Source organism: Gallinula chloropus (assembly GCF_964237585.1).
Source record: "Gallinula chloropus genome assembly, chromosome: 15".
Taxonomy (NCBI): domain Eukaryota; kingdom Metazoa; phylum Chordata; class Aves; order Gruiformes; family Rallidae; genus Gallinula; species Gallinula chloropus.
Genome location: NC_140100.1, coordinates 9,311,062 through 9,329,303, shown reverse-complemented (window position 1 = coordinate 9,329,303; position 18,242 = coordinate 9,311,062). Strand labels below are relative to the sequence as shown.

At 44.5% G+C, this 18,242-nt stretch overlaps 1 protein-coding gene across 1 annotated transcript in view; it reads left to right on the top strand.

The window, feature by feature from the left end:
* Positions 1–18,242, top strand: part of FAM20C (FAM20C golgi associated secretory pathway kinase) — a 58,558-nt gene that overhangs the window by 32,615 nt on the left and 7,701 nt on the right. Inside the window, exons 4-5 of the mRNA XM_084270973.1 lie at positions 11,923–12,015; positions 13,803–13,918. Coding sequence (XP_084127099.1) covers positions 11,923–12,015; positions 13,803–13,918 — 209 coding nt within the window. The remainder of the gene's footprint in view (positions 1–11,922; positions 12,016–13,802; positions 13,919–18,242) is intronic.

Sequence of the window (18,242 nt, the reverse complement as noted above, 5' to 3'; positions counted from 1 at the left end):
CTGCTGTCCTCAGTGGCATCATTATGGAAGATGCTCAGGATTTGGTATTGAAACAAGCTTGAAAAGCAAAACTTGATGTTGTCCTGGGGAATATTGCCCTCTGACCAGGATGAAGATTGGGCACCAGCACAAGAACTGGGAGCCAGCACAAGAAATGGGTGTCAGCACATCCTCAGTACCCCTTGGTGGGGCACTCCAGGGAGGGGCGGGTGTGTAGTGGCTTGAGCTGAGCCATTTGCCAGCACCCAGAAGATCCAGGGTTCACAGGAGGGAATTGCACAAGGTGCTTCACTGTCCGGAGCTCATTTTGTACTGGATGTGAGAACAGTATCCAGACATTGATATCCATAGCTGGCCAAAGCAGATCGCTGTACAAATGAGGATTTTTTATGTGTTGGTCTCTTTTTGTATGTCTTAGTCTACACATAAACACTGCATAGTTTCTGTCCTATTAATGATTTTGATGGCAATTATTTATCTGCAAAATCTTGGGCACTTAACTCAGTGTAATTCAGTATCCAGTAGCTCTTGAATGGTGAACAGTGAATAAAAAGCCAAAAGTGTTTGACTTCTGCATGAGTAGGGGGAAGGGAAGAAGAAGCATGCCATAAGCTATGTGGCACTTGGGAAAGTGGAGCACCCCTATACAAATTCAAATATATAGGTCACCCACGGCACAAACCAGTGACATTCCAAGGAAATTTTCACTTTCATGGCTGGAGCCTGAACATCCTTTTATTTATTCTTCCAAGCCATGATAAAAGACAGCCTCCTTGTATGGCTAATAGACAGGTGTGATTGTATAGCCTTTACCCCTATTATATGATCTTAAGAACTGCAACCATTTCATTTGTGGGAGAAAGAGGGAGAGAGGAGAAATTCAAACCCTCACGTACAAACTGAGAGAGGGAGCCCATACTAAGTGGGCTGAATACAGAGTGCAACCACTGCCATGCTTCTAGTTGTGTCATTGTTCAGTCCAAACAACTTCTTCCACTTGGGCTGCAGAGGAGAATGTTGGGTCTGTATTGCTCATGCCTACTGCCTGTGGCCCTTCACATGTTTCTCACATACCTGGCACGGCTCAAATGGCATTTCTGGGAGACGAGAGCTCATGAGGTTGCCTGAGCTTTACTAGATCCAATTGTATTTCCCTGTGTGGTGCAGGAGACAGGATGCAAGCCAGGAATCGAGCTTTATTTCTGCTTAGTCTGGCAATACAAGTAAGAAAAGTAATTATTTATTTATTTGCTTGTTTAGAGGAGTTGCAGTGCTTTGTGTGGTGCAGTTGTTTGGGTAGAAGGAATCTTGAGGGCACCTAGGACACCAGCAGACCTTAGTGTCAACCTGAGCGGTGACATCTGGGCTCTACCAAAGCCCATGGCCAAACTACTTCATACTTTTGGCAGAACAATACTTTTTTTTTTTCCCCAAAGTAGTTGTTGTTGTGGGTGGAAGAAGAAGAAGAAGCAAAAACAACTGTGAGTCTGGAAGCGGATGGGGTGAGTGGCCAGATCTGCTGCGGGGATCTGGTGCTTATCACTGGCTTGTTCTTGCAAAGTGCTGAGCACAAAAGAGCTCCAAGGAAGTATTAAGTCTATGCTTGACTGTCAAGGACACACATAGTTCACTGGCTATATGTGTGCCCAAAGTTAAGCATGTGCTTAATGAGGCTAGAGTGCTTTGCTTAGGGCAGTGCTGAATCCTTAATAGCTCCATGTTTTGCAGCTTTTGCTGAAAAACAGGGCTAATATTTCCCTGCTTCCTGGGAGATTTTGAGGACAGGCTTACTAGCATTCCTGGGTCTCGTAATGATGGCAAGGGAACTCATGAATAAAAAGGAAGAAGTTGTGTATCAATATATCAGATTCACAGTAATTACTTTTTCCCAACCTATTTTGAACTGGAACCTATTGTGATCCCCAGTCTGTGCCCAGTGGCACATACATCACGTACAGCGAAACGAAAAAACCCAACAAGCTGAAAGAAATTGGAGCTCTGCTATGCTTCTAATATGTTTAATGTTATTGTTCCATTAAATCCCTACCCTTAATGACCCCAGACATATTAAATAACATTCTCGGGGCTGAAGAAATGCTTCAGACTTCTAATTTTACACATATTTTTCCTCTCCTGTGCTCTCAGGGCTACAAATATTATGTACTGAGAAACCTCTGTCGAAAATACTCCACAGTCTTTTTCCCAGAGAAAGGCTGAGGGTACCTGGCTCACACTGAGCTCTGTTTGCACTGCCTGTTTTTCAAAAATAGTTTTTGCAGCTGTATCATTTTTCATGTTTGCAATTTATGGCTAGCAGACAACGTACAACAGAGCCTCGAAGGGATAAATCAAGGGGAAAGATGACAAATATCATGGGCTTGGCATGGCAAAAATGCTCACGCCGCTTAAGAGCACAAAGGAATCCAAACCATAGAGGGGCAGGAAATACTGATAGTAATATAGTGATGCAGTTCCTTAATGAAGATACCTTAAAGAAAGGTACAAATTATCATGAATGGACCTCATTTAATGACATCTCCTGCTTATTTAATTGCTATGAGGCTTTTTTCTCCCTGCTGTGGCAACAGCATTGACCATGTTAACGCCGGCACTGGGAACTCTTGTTATGATGTCAAGTACTTCTTAATCTTTCGACTCCTGTATGTCAAGTCAGGTTTCTGTCTCAAAAGATGGACCAAGCCTTATTTCTGGGTTAAGAAATCTTCTTTATCTGCAAAGTGAATTAGTGACAGGAGCTTCCAAGAGCTTGCCTTTCTCTTTTTACCGTGACTCATTTGTTTTTCTCTACAAGCCCTGCTTTTTCTGGATGATAGAAAAACATTTCTAGCCAACAGGCGCTGCCACTTAGCCACCACGGCATCAGTGTTCATCTGTTCTCCGTCCCACATTCCCCCTTCCCACCAGCGTTCCAAAGGAGGGGGACCAGGATGAATTCACAGCAAGACCCACAACCCTCACCTTTGCACACCTGTGATCTCTGCACGCCTGTGCCACCTCTTGCACGGTCAGCGTATCGGTATGGGCTATTTACCTCCCTGCTGAGCAACCTGTGCAGAGGGTAGGCTGCTCTAAATCAAGGTGTGAAGACCTTGAAGAGCTTTTAATTGTGGAAACACTCACTTCAATCCCCTCTTCTGGCCAAAAAGCAGCCGTGTGTGTCGGTACTTACAACAGAAGCAGCCCTGTGCAAAAGCAGCCCTGAAAACCATCTTTATTTCTCCTACCGCAGCACTCAGTGGTGCTTTCTGGAAAGAAACAAGATCACACTTCATCCCATAATGCTGGCAAAACTCATCTCACCTCAGGGGCTTTGAACTTGCCTGCCTTCTCACACTGTGCCTGCCTCTGAATTTGGAGTTTTTTGGGGAGGGGAGGCAGGCAGGGGAAACATGGGCAAATGCAATAGAGAATGATCCTACTTGTGTGAGCACATCATGCCCAGTACCGCAGCGGGCCGTACTGGATATCAGTGTCTGTGCTGGGTTATGCTCAAAGTGCCCCTGCACGAAACCACCTCAAGTCTGGTAGCACTGGAGTCGGTCTCTGTGGTGCTGCATGGCTCATCTGTTTTGTAACAGCATTGCCTTTTCCCTCCTTTTCAGCCATCTTCCAAATCACAGCCACAACAGCAATACCAATTACTAACCCCCAACACAAGCAACCGGTGAATAATCTGAGATCTGACCAGGCTGAGAGTGCTGCCCCCCCCAGCATTAGACTCCGCCCCTCTTTAACCACGTACCCTGGGAGCAGGAAGGGGACCGCGGGCTGTCGCGCTGAAAAGCACGGGTGGGGAAGACATCCTGACAAATGTGCTTACGCTAATATTTTCATTCCCTTTGCTTTTCCCGTGGTGACAGGCAGCTACTTACTAGGCAGAGCTGGGAGTAATATTCTGAATTGCTGAAGGAAATTTTTCCCCAGTTGATCAAACTCTTATGTGTTTTTTGTGCTGATCAAAGATTCTCGTCGTGTCTCCTGTATCTGAAAGTGAAAAGGAATGAATGGGGGGAAGAAAAAGTTATTCTTCTGTGCTGGTAGACAATGAAATGATGATTGGTGAGATTATGCCTTGACTTGACTGTCAGCACAATGTCAGTGAAGGCAATGGTATAGAGAGGGTACATTTTGGGTTATTAATACCCAATCCAGATCACTGGAAGGAACAGAAAAGCCGCAAAGAGCAGGAAAACATCTGGTTCTATTATTATTTTTATATTTTAGTGGAGAATAAAATTAATCTTGCATATTCGTGGATCACGTTAGTTACCCCAATTATTCATCCCTTCATGTCTGCTTGAGGTAACTCATGTTTTGCTCAGGTGAAAAGCTACTTGCTTTTAGGTATGTATCTACAGTAATCCATATTTACACCTCAAGTCTGGGACAGCGGGAACCTTTCCCTGGTGCTGGTCCCAGCCAGGGACTGGTTTTGCACAACCTTTTCCCAAAGACTCGGATCTACATAGAGAAATCAGAGGTGGCTTCACTGTCTTGTAGAAACAGTGATGATTTTTGGGGGGAAGCCTAAAGTAGGCCTTCAAGGCTTTGGGTTGCTTGGGTTTTTAATGAATTAAAAATTAATGAGTTGTGCTTAGTAAAGAAGGGGCCCGTGAGCTGAGGCATCTGCAGTCTGAAGGCAGCAAGGCTTGATTCCCAGGTCTTGGCTTGGGGATGTGCTTTTCACAGGCAAGTGTCCCTTCCTCAGAAAGGTGCTTGGGTCAAACGCAGCAAGCCTTGCTGTGATGGCTTTGCCTTGACCATGGAGAGAGGAGGAAAAGCGAGGCTGGAAATTAGCAGAAGAATAAGGCCAGGACATCGGGACAAGGAGGAGAGGGCTGTAGCCGTGGGATTGCAAAAGGACGTTTTGAAGACCACGTTATAGTGACGTCTGTCAAGAATGGTTTAGGTCTAACTGATCTTGCCCTGGGGCCAGGGGATGGGTTAGGTGACCTCCTGAGCCTTTTTTTCTTTGACTCTGCAACTGGAAATGGGAAAAAAACCCCACCTTAATATACTGTTTCCCTGAGGATTTTCTCTCCCTCTTCCCCCACACTACTCTCCTGTGCCAGGTAACAAGATATTTATACATACAAATGCTCTTTCGGAGGCTTATTGTCATTCTCTGCATAAGAAGTTTATGATTTATATTAAGCTAACTGGTCCTTGAGCATGTGCTGTTGTCAAGCTCTCTTCGTCTGCTCAGGAGAAAAGCACTCCAGGGCTGGCATGCAATAGCATGATCTTGGTATTTATCCTTTTGGCGCTTTGCTAATTATTCCTATTGCTATCACATCCCTGTGCGAATTTCTGTCTTTCTGCCACAGTAAATATTCTCTCCTTCTTTCTAGCTGCAGAACTGCTAGTTAAATGGGAGAAGCCTGAATATCCTGCAGAGACCCATGTTGTCATTTGGACGCTAGCGATGAAATGGGCCAAACATCCTTTCTGAACCATTTAAATTGCGTGTCTTTGCACTCCTGGGTTGGCCGCTCATTTTCTGGACCATATTCTGCTCTTGTAAACAGCTCGTATCATTCCTGGGAGTGCTCTTTACAGCAGAATGCTTTGATAAAGCCAATGCCATCAGCTGCCAAGACTCCATAAGGAGTCAGAAATAGGCACCAGATATCTTTGCTACTGTAGATGTAGCTGCTATCATTTATCTTCCTAAGGACTGACTAAGCCACTAAAATGTATTATAAAACTAGGTGGCATTTTTTTCCACCTGTTCTAACTGGTGCCAAACTCATAGAAAACCCTCCTGGATGATCCGACTCTGCATGCAAAATCTAAGTACCCTCCTAAGGGCTGCAGCTGCCTCAGAGACATCGGGTTTTTTTCCACAGGCTGCCTCCTTCACTTAGAATAATAAGCTTTAGATTATCTCAGGGCACTCTAGATCCCACTGCTGCACAATCCAATTTGACATAAGGGTTGCGGGTGGGGGAGGGAAGAAAATCTTGCAAGCAAACACCGGACGTTCAGTCTGAGTTTTCCACTAGTACAAAGAAGTTCATAGGCGAGGGCTGGGAGTGGATTTCATGCCTGGAAGAAATGCTGTCAGGACTAGATGGAGCATCGGGGCTTCGGTCGCTTGCTGGAGCAAGGGGCTGCCTACAAAGCCCCACTGAGGTGGAAGTCCCCAAGTCCCTCCCAGTCTGCAGCAGCAGACTGGTGGCTGGCAGCCTTTCAGTCTTGTATTAACTGTATTTTATCATTTAGATAACACTGTATATTAACTGTTGAGCCCGCAAGTTGGCTCCAGGACATGTATTTAAACACTTTAAGTACTCCATGGGAAGAGAGGAAAGCTGCTTTCTAGAGGAGGATAGCATCCTGTAGCTGTGGGTTGGCCCAGATAATCTCCAGTTACCTGTTCTGATAGCCAATTACAGTAGCAGTGTCCACGACAATGTAATTACGATGCCTCACTGACCTGTTAGGGTCTCTTCATGTTTGCTGCTGCTGTGTTTCCCTGGCCAGAGAGGTGCAGAGTCTCAGTCTGCAAAAATGGTCTAACACAAGCAAACCCCCTCCCTGCTGTGGTAGTGCTCATTGTTGTGATCCATAACCATCCCTAATCCCTGTGGTTGATTATGTATCAGAACAGGAGTGCAACCTATTTAGCAGGAGCTGTTTCCAAATCAGCAGCACATCCTTTCATTAGTTCAGTACACAGGCTCAACACAAAGGGTGTCTCTGAAATGTCTTCGGACTGCGGCGTAGGAGGGCAGCACGTGTCTGTCGGGATAGGGCTTGACTCTGGTTGGGGTGTTTGCCCTGTTTTCTAGCTTTCTGACTGCTGTACAGATAATCGAGGCAGGATTCTTTTGAGTAATGCACGGCCCTGGTGGGTATTAAACCTGGTAGTTTGGGCAGGAGTAAGTGAGTGTTCCTGGAAACTAAGGCTGGATTTCCGTGTTAAAGATTTCGGCTCTCAGCCGGGTTAAAACCACGACAGTCTATAATGGTGTTTTCTGGAATGCCAGAGTCTGCAGAGCCTGCAGTTTCACTCTGGTGATGAGGTTCATGAATGGCAGGAGAAAAACCCCAAGAAATTGTTAGTGCTGGGTTTTAGGGATTAAGTAATTGGCCAAAAAATGCTTATAGAAACATTTAAGAAAAGCTCGAAGCTTTACAGTTATTTCTGCGTGCAAATCGCCATGTTAGATTATCAAATACTACTGAGCAGGTCCCAACCATAGCTGGAGTGGAGCTGACTCACCAGGTTTATTCATGACTGTTCACTTGTCAGAGTAGCTTTATCCCTTCTATTTGGAAGGATGACTTGCTTTTCTACCCACAAGATCAGTTCGCAGTTGCATCTCATCTTGTGTCAACGCAAACGTGTCCCCGTCCTGTTTAAAACCATTCTTTGCTTCCTGTGTTTCCTCAGAGTTCTGCCATGATGGGGACATTTTCATGGGCTCTGGTTTCCCCTTAGTTCTTATTTCTCCTCCACTTTGTTACCATGCTGACTTGTCTTTTCCTCGTGCTGTAATTGGTCTGGTGCCACTGTGTAATTTTTAACTGTGCGCAGCATCAACAGACCTCCATCTGTCTCTCCTCCAGAGCTTCCCAGCCTGCCGTTAGGAATATCTGCCAAATTCTTCTCCAAAGAGAGGATCACCAGATTCCAACTGTTTGCAAAATAAGACCTGCTGCCAGAAATCCTGTCCCACCGTCTGCAACCTGTGCAGACCCTGTCCCCTGCACGCTCTGAGGTGTCACGGCTGACACTCAGGAGCCCTGACCATTGCTCCAATTTACTGCCCCTCAGAAGCATGCCCTTCTGCGGAGGGTCCCACTGACTGGTGTGTTCGCTCAAATATCTCATTATGTGTGTCACTTCATTAGAAAATAACCTTCAGTAGCCATCAGGGAATAGAACAAACATGACTTGAGGGTTTGGGGGGGGTTCCCCCTTAAAATGCACTTCTGATTTAGAACATGCTGTGGGATGGATCGGTTCCTGTGCTGTTTTATAAGATACTTCACTTCGAAGGGATGCAGAGTGCCCCTTTCCCAGAGACTGAGGACCAGTTAACACTGTCTAAAGCCAGAATCACTGATAGGACTTGCTGACTGTACGCCCGTGTTGCCGAGAGCGGAGTTTGGTCTTCCACATCTCTATGCACATACATCAGCATAGATCATTAGAAGAATTAGTACCAAACCAGGCAATGCATCGATTAGATTGTGCATACTAAAAACCAGCAAGTTTTCTAATGTGGATAAAATAAGATTATGTATAAATGCATTTGATAAAGTAAAAAATACAGATTACGGTGTAGGTGCCCTTTTAACACCGCTAAAGCCATTCTCATAACAGTCCATTGACTCCATTGATTCAAAGCCATTTGAGGGTCATGCAGCTCTTTAAGTTCAGTTCTGTACCTCAGGCTATGATCATCCCACGTGCTGGCATTTGCCGGTGGTACAGCAGCTTACTGCAGCTGAGAATTTACCAATGGATCTCTTGAGGTGCTGCTGCAGACATCAGATTATCAATAAATTCATGTTTGAATAAAACTCTTACCAGCTGCAGTCAGATCCAAGGGAGAAGGTTCCAGTTCTCTCTGTGGGATGCTGGAATAAGTCAGCAGAAAGGATCTTTGAAGGTTATTTCAGGAGAGAGCTTTGCATTGGATCTGCTCATCAAAGGTCTGCAGAACTTTGCAAAGGAACGTAAGGCATGTAAAGCAGATTGAGGATTTGATAAATACTCCTCTCAGTCAACATTCAGAATAACCCAATATTTCCAAGAGACAGGAAAGCAGGAGCTGTAACTGTTTGACATGGGCACGGACCATGGGGAGTCTGGCTGGAGGGTGTTTTTCTGCAGGGGGAAGCACTTGAAACACCAAAGAAACCCGTGAGATTGTTTCGTGATGCATAGTCAGGTTTAAAAAAATAGCAATATTTCAGTTGTCTATATTCTGCTGTGGATTTGGTGTCAATTTTGGAAGGTTTTAGGACAACCAAGTTCATGTTTTTCTAGGAGGGTGCGCTACCACTTAATAATACATTATGACAGGAGAGAAATACGTACAAACAAGCCTATGCCTGCAGGACATCTATACATACTCCCAAATGAATAATATCCCCAGCCATTGCCAGGGGTGGCAGGGAGCAAATAGAAAAGTGAAATTAGAGAGACCGGATGATCCCGGCGGTGATGTACTGACTGCCCGGCGTGTCAAGGAGGCAGCGGAAAGGAGCTGGGCTGGGGCTATAGTTGTGCTCACAAGATTGAGATCTAGCCCTTATTTAAGTCTATTTTTCTGGAGCAAGATTTTCTTGTAAAGGAACAGCCGTGATTTGTTTCAAGTCTTTGGGAGATAAAAAGCAGATGGCATTGATTAGTTAATTAGTAATATTTTCTGCAACTTATCAGCTGTGCTGATAACGCGTAAAGTTTGTAAAAGGCTGGGATGAATCTTTCTGTCTTTGATTTCTTGAAGAAATGGAGTATTTCAGAATCTGGAGGGGAGGGAAAGTTCTATACAAATGTGTCATTTTCTGCCCAACAGAATTATGTTAATCTTTTCCTTTGGATTTATATTCAGAGCTCATTTCTTCATTTTTGAGGGGACTATGTGCAACGAGGTTGCAGCTCTCCTAGGTCTTGTCTTGTGTGACATGCCATAGGTCTCTGGCTCTCCTCTTTGCAGGTGTGCTCCTTCTCCGTTTGCCTTTACTGTGGAGCCAAAGCAAAACATGGGGGGTTTTATGCCTGGTTCACTTTTAGCTTGTTTCCTTGTGAACCCCTGGTAGCCACAGCAGCACCCTAGCTGGACTTCTGCTAAGCATTGGCCACCCCCGTGATCACTGCTGTGACAGTGGTCAGTGTTGTTTTAACCAGAGCATCACTGGAGGGTTGAACCCTCCCACCTTGAGGTATACTCAGCAGATATCTCCATGTTGTCTCTGATGGCAATTGTTCATTATTTAGGGTGAAATAGATATTAATATAAAGAGTGTCTGAGAACCAATATCAGCCTTTCAAACCCTGCTGGTTGTACAGCAAAAGTCTCCTTCAGACAGCCAAAAAACATGAGACTTATCTCCAGCAGTGTGGATAGAGGAGGGCTGGCGGATAGATACCAGTCCCAGTAGTCATGGTTGTGGGTGGACACAGCTTCAGGTTCCCAACAAACCCCATAATTAAGGACTTACTGCAAAATCTCGGGGAGTTTGATCTCTGCACCAGCACCACCCCAAAGCCTTTCATGTGGCAAGGTCCCAGTGCAGAAGCTGCATTTTAATTGCCAGTGTGTAGCACGGGTGATGCAGGAGCTGTCAGCTGGCCACCTGTGACAGCGGGGAAAGAGAAAGGAGCTTTGTTTTCCTCTTCTGGGGAGCTGTCCTCCCTTGCAGATGCTCTGCAGAACAGCTTTGCAGTGCTAACCTCCCATTTAAAACTTAAAAATAAGGCATGAGGCAGGTTGAGGTGGGCCCAGACTTAGTACTGGTCAACTGCCTCGGTTGCCATCAGGACTGGAAGTTGGCCTGAAGCGCAGCAGAGATTTGCTCCTATGTTACACAGAGCTTTCTGTTTTCCGCCGAGTTCGGTGTCGAAGCTTCAGCCTTTCCATTTCCATCAGAATGACATTTCTTATTGGTTCTTAAACTGAAGAAACAACAAATTCTGCATCCTCTCTGGAGCACGGTCTTGTTAATGTTCTTTGAAACATGACATGTGTCGTGGCCGTCAAACTGCAATGATCCCGTTTCTTCTGAAAGAAGAAAAACATGTCACTTCTGGCTCTAAGGAACACAAAGGGAGAGCTGAGGTTTAGGTAGGAGCTGTGCTGCTGCCAGAGATGAAAGAAAAATGTTATTACTTTTGGAAATTTCATAATTACAGTTAATGATAATTTAATGAAATGACATTGTCTTCACCGCTATCGCTAATGAAATGTTTGAGAGTGATAAAACAGATCCTGTTAAATAGAGCGCGAGTCTTGAGCGGAATAGCTTTGTGACAGAACAGCTTTTTTGGTGGATGAGAAACTTCACATGAGCCAGCAGTGTGCTCTTGCAGCTTGGAAGGCCAATGGTGTCCTGGGCCCCATCAGAAGAGGGCTGGCCAGCAGGGACAGAGAAGTGATTGTCCCTCTCTACTCTGCCCTCATGAGGCCCCATCTGGAGTACTGCGTCCAGATCTCGGGCCCGCAATACAAGGAAGATGTGGGACTGTTGGAGAGGGTTCAGAGGAGCCATGAAGATGATTAGAGGGCTGGAGCAGCTCCCCTACGAAGAGAGGCTGAGGGAGCTGGGCTTGTTCAGACTAGAGAAGAGAAGGCTGCGGGGGGACCTCATTGCAGCCTTCCAGTCCCTGAAGGGAGCAGAGAAACAGGAGGGGAATCAACTTTTTAAAAGGGTAGACACTGGCGGGACAAGGGGGAACGGATTAAAACTAAAGGAAGGAAGGTTTAGATTAGATATTAGGGGGAAGTTTTTTACAGAGAGAGTGGTGAGGGGCTGGAACGGGCTGCCCAGAGAGGTGGTGGATGCCCCATCCCTGGGGGTGTTCAAGGCCAGGTTGGATGGGGCCCTAGGCAACCTTGTGTAGCTCCAGGCGTGGAGGGTGGCAGGGTGTTTGGAGCTCTGTGATCCTTGGGGTCCCTCCCAACCCAGACCAATCTATGCTTCTATGCTTCTATGACAGCAGCCTGCGTGCACGAGTCTCCAATTCCTATTTTTTTTTGTTACAATGGTTTAAAAAAGAAGACAAAATGAAGGCTACATGGCAAATAACACACACATGAAGTATTTAAAGGCCTTCCATTAAGCAAACAATGCCGAACTCCCGAATAACGTGCTGATGACTGAGTACTGCTCTCTAGAAATGCTAACCCTTCATTAAAACCCTTTCCTTGTTTTCCTTTGCAGACAGACCAGGGAACAAGAAACCCCGCCTGACTTTTTTTATTTCTCAGACTATGAAAGGCATAATGCAGAAATAGCAGCGTTTCATTTGGACAGGCAAGTAAAAAGGATTTGCATTAAAAGGGAAGAGGAAATATTGTGATAAGTTTCTGCACTTGGCCAGCCCTGGAACTGAATGACTTTTAAAAAAGGGGGAGATGGAACAAAGGTGGGGAAATGCCATGAATAGATGAAATGGCAGATGATGAAAAGGTAGATTAATAATTTGGAAAAGTGACTTGCTCTGGGAATGAGAAACCTGGCAGTAGGTAATTCTCAAAAAGAAAGAGAAATGATATTAAAGAGAAGCTGGGAAATGAATTTCCCCTGTGATCTCTAGGTGGGTATGGAGAGGACCCATCTCCCAGGCACTCTGTCACAGAAGTATGGAGGGGGTCTGGCTCACCCCAATTAGCTCCAAGGCATGCAAATCCAAGAGGGACATGGGGAATGGTGTGAGCGTGCCTGGGAGAATAACTGAGATGGGGAGAGAGTTCTGGTTCCACAGCAGAAAGCTGGGGCCGTCCCTTACAAGGAGCATATTTAGGCCATAATTTAGTGGGAGCTGGGGACATTGGTGGTTATCCCACAGTCCTGTTAGCTGGAAACAACCCCCCAGGCAGAGCTACTGAAGGGTGTGATGGTACCCCAAGACTGGGAAAGGGCTGCAGCCCTCAGCCTGCCCAGATCAGGAGTGAGAATTAATAATTAGTGATGAATTATTAACAGAATGGCTAGAAAACATCGCATTTCACAGGCTGAGTGAGAGCTGAAGCATCTTTCAGACCTGAAGCACCAAGAAAAATCCTTTAAAAAGCTTGAAGCTTTGGGGCCACAAATTTTTTGGAGTGCCTGTACTATTGCTGCCTTCTGGGTTGATGGTTAGGGTAAGGGAACCTGTCAGAGGGCGTCACAAGGTAGATGTGCCATTAAGAGCCATCCTGGTCAGATCCTTCAAGGATCTTCTATGTTTTACCTTTGTTGACCTTGGTGGTGATCCCTTCTGCTTCATATTTCATATTGCCATTTTAAGCAGATGGTACCTTAGGAAAAAAACCCTTAATGGAGTTCCTGTGGGGAGGTTTGTTAAATATCCACACACTAAGCAGAAAAAGTAGTTGCTACCCAACATAGAAAACCTTCTCAGCAGACAGTGGACATAAAAATCCCACCTATGGGGAGACTTTGTATGGGGACATCGCTGTCTTGCTGCATCTAATAGCAGTGCTTCGTGGGGAGTTTTTAATGATCTACTAAGGCAGGGAAGTTTGGGGCAGAGAAAGGTTCTTCAATCCAGCCTTTGCCTGTGGGGAAATTTTTAGTCTCAGGGAGATTGTTTAGCTTGGTATAAGGGTATTAAACCAGAGAAGAGCAGAAGCAAATAAATCAAACAAATGCTAAGGCTGTCAGGAGAAAAAGTTCCTCTTAGATGGTGTTTATGGGAGAAAGAGGCTGAAATCCCATTCCTCAAGTCACTTAAAAACTTGGTGAGCAAAGTGCATGTTATACCAATCCTGAGGTAGCACAGTCATTTAAAAATAAGTTTCTACAGTCTCTTATTTCTGGATTGTTATGTATCTTCACTTTTTCCATGGAACAATGTGTCCCCATACTCTTCTGTATTTTGCATCTGCTCCATACTGTGCAGGCAAATCGGAGCTGATGATATTCAGGACATATTTTGTAATGTATTATACAAAGGATTATCCAGTTTAAAATTGATGGGGTTTTTTCACTCCTTGAAGACCACAGATAAATTTGCCTTCAGAGCGTAATGAACCTTCCTAAAACCTGTCACTATCATTACATTTTAATCCTTTCCATAAACTGTCTTTCTCTTCCAGGATCCTGGATTTTCGTCGCGTGCCACCAGTTGCAGGCAGACTGGTTAACATGACGAGGGAAATACGAGATGTTACTCGTGACAAGAAGCTCTGGAGAACGTTTTTCATCTCACCAGGTAGTCTTGCAAATAACACCGTATTCTTTCTATCCTGCTGAACATCTACTTAAGGGAACGATATGTAGATTGCTTAATTGCTCAGCTATTTCTAATAGAACTGTCTTCTAGACCTTTGAATAAAAATAAATGTGGAGACATAGCCTACAAAGAAGACTTTATTGTTTTGAATTGAGTGCCTTTTCCCCTTGACAAATTACCCGCAGAGACAGGCTTTTATATTCACAAAAGCAGTGTGTTCAACAAATGGTTTATGTAGAACAGTTTCTGAAGCAGCGTCTTCTGTTGCTCTCAGTTTACCCAAAATGTTATTACTTAGCCCATTAGTTATTTAGACTATTTTTTTCCCTACCTCAATGTGATCCATCACTTCTGTTGGTCAGGAGCATGTATTTCGCAGTTTTGAGTGGAGGACCAAAAGCTCATTTTCTCAGAGTCACGGGCTTCAGGTTTTATTACAACAGGAGTTTGGAAGAAATTCAAGGAAATAGATGTGTAGTGTATCATGCTTCCAGCTCAAACTCTTCACTGGGTAGAAGCCAGAGTAGAAGTGACCCAGATTGTTCCTGGTTCTCACCTTGGCTTTGAGGGCTGACCCCAGGAACTGATACCACTATTTATTACTCTACACTCTGTCACAACATCTGGTGGCTCCAGAGAGGGATGGAGCTCCACAGGGTGGGAATTTTGCAAACATGGGGGAAAACTCTGCCCCTGCTTACCAGAATATGCAACTGCAATAGATAAAGATAGGAAAGGGAGGTAAAGTGGTACCATCTCTGTGCACATCTGGGATGCTGAGGTGGAGAAATAAAAGACTCAGAGTAAAGGCATGAAAACACATGCTGAAAAATGTTCTTAGAGAAGGAATAGATCGGGAAACATTCAATCCCAAGCATGTAGCTGTGTTCCAGTGAGCATAACTCCTGTTATTTCAGCTGTGCCCAAACATGCTTTGCTGAACTCGGGCTGTGACTTGTGTAACAGGCAATCTGGAGCAGAAATCTCCGGAGATCTCTCCCTTGCTCTGTGTGTGAATGGCCAGAAGCTGTTTATCCCAGATCCCTAAAGTCAAGATCCAAAGACTTAATTACAGCTTCTCCCAATGTAACTGTAATTCGTTGCTGTTAGCTAGAAATCAGAGCCCTGTCACCGTAGAGCTTTCTCTCTTACAGTGTTTATCACACTTGTGCGATCACCAATAAAGTCATTATTGTGGCTGTTATTTTTAACTTCATATTTATGTTCAGCTCTGCAGGACACAGCTGAGCAGACAATTATTTATTCCAGTAACTCTGCTTGTAAAAATGCATTACATAATTACTAGAGGTTCCATCCTAACCCTGTGTTCCAAGCACTCCAGTTCTACATGTACAGTTGTGGTGACAGTGGTGACAGCGCGTGGTGACAGTACATGGTGACAGTGTTCACCAAGCAGAGATGTTTCCATGTGCTCCAGCCAGGCTTTTGTGCCTCTGTTTCTTCGCTTGCTTTTTCTGCAGGCAAACAATCACATGTGAAAGATGGCAAAGCCATTTTGTGACTGTTTGTGTGCACAAGGTACTTGGGCTCATTTGAAATATAAGCCATTATACTCCCATTTTTAGCGGGTAAGACGGATTAGTAGGTTTGCTTGCTTTTCAGTCTTCCTAGGTTATATATCAAGGCTTAGGGGTGAACTTGAGTGATTCCTGAGAATTACAAAACTGCACTCAAGTACTGAGCAGCTTACAGCAGCCAGAGCATGGCAATGCAGAGTTAAGGCTGCCGCTTCGGATGAAGATCTTTATCGTGTCATTATGAAATTCCAGTCATCCAAGGGATGATCCAAGCATAATCCTTTATTCAAATTTATTTAGAGGCCTCAGATAAATTCAATTAAAATATTTGATTAACTTATGAATCAGGCTTTTCTGGAGAATGAAATGCTTAAGCAATTAATTTTTCTTTCAATTTTACATTTCCTAAATCAATATACTTTGCTTAAATCATGTTGGTTACTTGTCAGAGTTCTTCCCTACAAGTCCCCAGTTTAATTAGTCAGATTCTCATTAACATAGGCCCAACCTCCATCTTGTATTTTGCGCTGCCCTTAGAAGGCGGGCATTAATTAATGCTTAATGATAAAGTAATAAGGGTTCTAAATTAAGCATTTAGAAACAAATTCACAAGCCTTGCAGTCAGCTCAAGCAACAGATTGGGTTGTGGAAAGGTTAAAAGAAAAGGGTGCAGGGATGAGCCCTGGGGAGGGGAGGATGGACAAGGAGCAGGCAGCCTGGGGAAGACAGGATGAGGTTGATAGATGAGGGACACCAAAGTCTGCTGGTTTGGAAGGAATGCTGGTTACAAAGCTGAGAGATTGAGGCATAGCATCCAGGTACTCATAAAAACCAGGCTGTGCACCCACATTAAGCTGTCAAGGCCCCTCTGGGATTCTTGCTCAGGTGATGGTGTCTCTACATCCTGATCCCCAGCAGTGCTCAATGACAATTAACAGTCCTAGGGACACAATGGAAATATACCCCTCTCCATGCACCCCTATACATCTCTTAAAATTAAACGAGTACTAAATGTAATTGATTTTATAGAAAGCTCTTCCCCTGGGGCTGGGAGACCACTCTTTGCAGTGGAAACCCACAGAGGGCAAATACTGATGCTCATCAATACCCTATGTTACTCCTTGGACCAGTGAGGGGGTGTATTGGAAGAAACCTCACTGTATTTCCATACCTGGGCCATCTCACGTGTCTCATCAGGGCTGGGAAGGTGCAGGCAGTTGTGGCTTCAGAGCACGCTGCAGAGCAGTGTCTCTTCTTCATTGGGAATGGAAATGGCTGTGAGCAGACAGGTCGGTCTGTGCATTAGGCTGCGTTCAGAGAGAAAGCAGATTGCAGAAAAGTGCACTTCCAGGCAGTTTGGGCTAAACACGAGAAATGGAATTAGGTCAGTAATTATTTAAATTAATTTTACATCCTTTGCAGTAGGGCAGACTGCGGTAGCCCTGTTACTCTTACAAATGAATGGTAATTTGCTAGGAAAAAAGAGACATATTAATGATGTCAGCCTTCGTTTTGGAAGTAATTGAGGCAGCAGCTTAAAGAAATCAATGTTACACAGCTAGTAAGCACTATGTTTTTGTTCATATTAACCAATTCCAAGGGATTATGGATTTATTTTTTTCTCCCTCTCAGCAAACAATAGCAATTCTGAATTAGCTATTATTTTGAGCAGGTAAAAGAAAGATCTGTTCATGCATGGCTTTAGTAAATATTCAGGATTCTTTCCAGTACTCCAGTTGCACAGGCTTCCTAAATGTCCTGTTATTAACCATCATGCAGATCTCAAGAAAAGAATTGCTCTGCCAAGCAATTTGCTTTAAGGTATCTCCACACTTGTTCCTTTTCTTCCTGAGTAGAATTATTGTTCAGCTATCAGGATGGAGCACAGGAAATGTGCAGATGAGTACACAGACACTCTGGTTCTTAATTGTTGTAATTAGTTGGAGTTTCGATCACCAGACCATGATTTTTGCATGGATTTCATTACAAATCGTATCCATTCATCCTCAGATAATGAAAACCCGACACTGGCAACATCACTTGGGATTCTCTTCCCTCTCTAGCGCGCTGGGGAAACAATTCTGGGTTTTAATGAAGAAGGAGTTTCAATGTTTCAGATTCACAGCATTGGAACATCTCAGCATGTATCAGCACATCCCTCCCTTTCTGGTTTACCAGCTCTGCTGCAGCCTCCGTTTCTTCCCACTCCACAGGAGCACGAATTCCTGCCGGTCGCTTCTTTTGCCGGCGTGCTTAGGGGTGGGGGTCTGTGCAGAAACCCTTGCATCGTATGAGAAAGGAACATACAGGCTGATAAATTTTAATTGGAGAAGGACCACACTCCAATTAGGCCTCATCTCCCCTTTCCCTTTGATTTTTGCCTTTGAAAAGCCAAACGCTGCTCGTAGTGTGAGATTGCCGGCAAATCACCGGGCTCACATCTTGAGCTGGAAATTCACCCTCAGCCTGCTGTGCAGAATGTGGGTCACCTACTTAGGTTTCAGAGAGGCTTGCTACAGCACCTTGAAGTCTTAAATGAGAACTGTGTTTTTCTATATTTGGTACCTCTTTTTTTCCTTTTTCCCTACATTTTTAAGAAATGTTAAAAATCAGTGTTTCCCCAGGTAGTGCAGGCTGCTTCATCTGCAGATAACAAGGGTAGACATAGCAGGTTTTCTATTCTGTATCAAGCAGGGCAGTTAATTTCTTTAATAGTAAATTGAGATACAGCATCTTTTCGCCTCCACCACCCTCAGAAATCACAC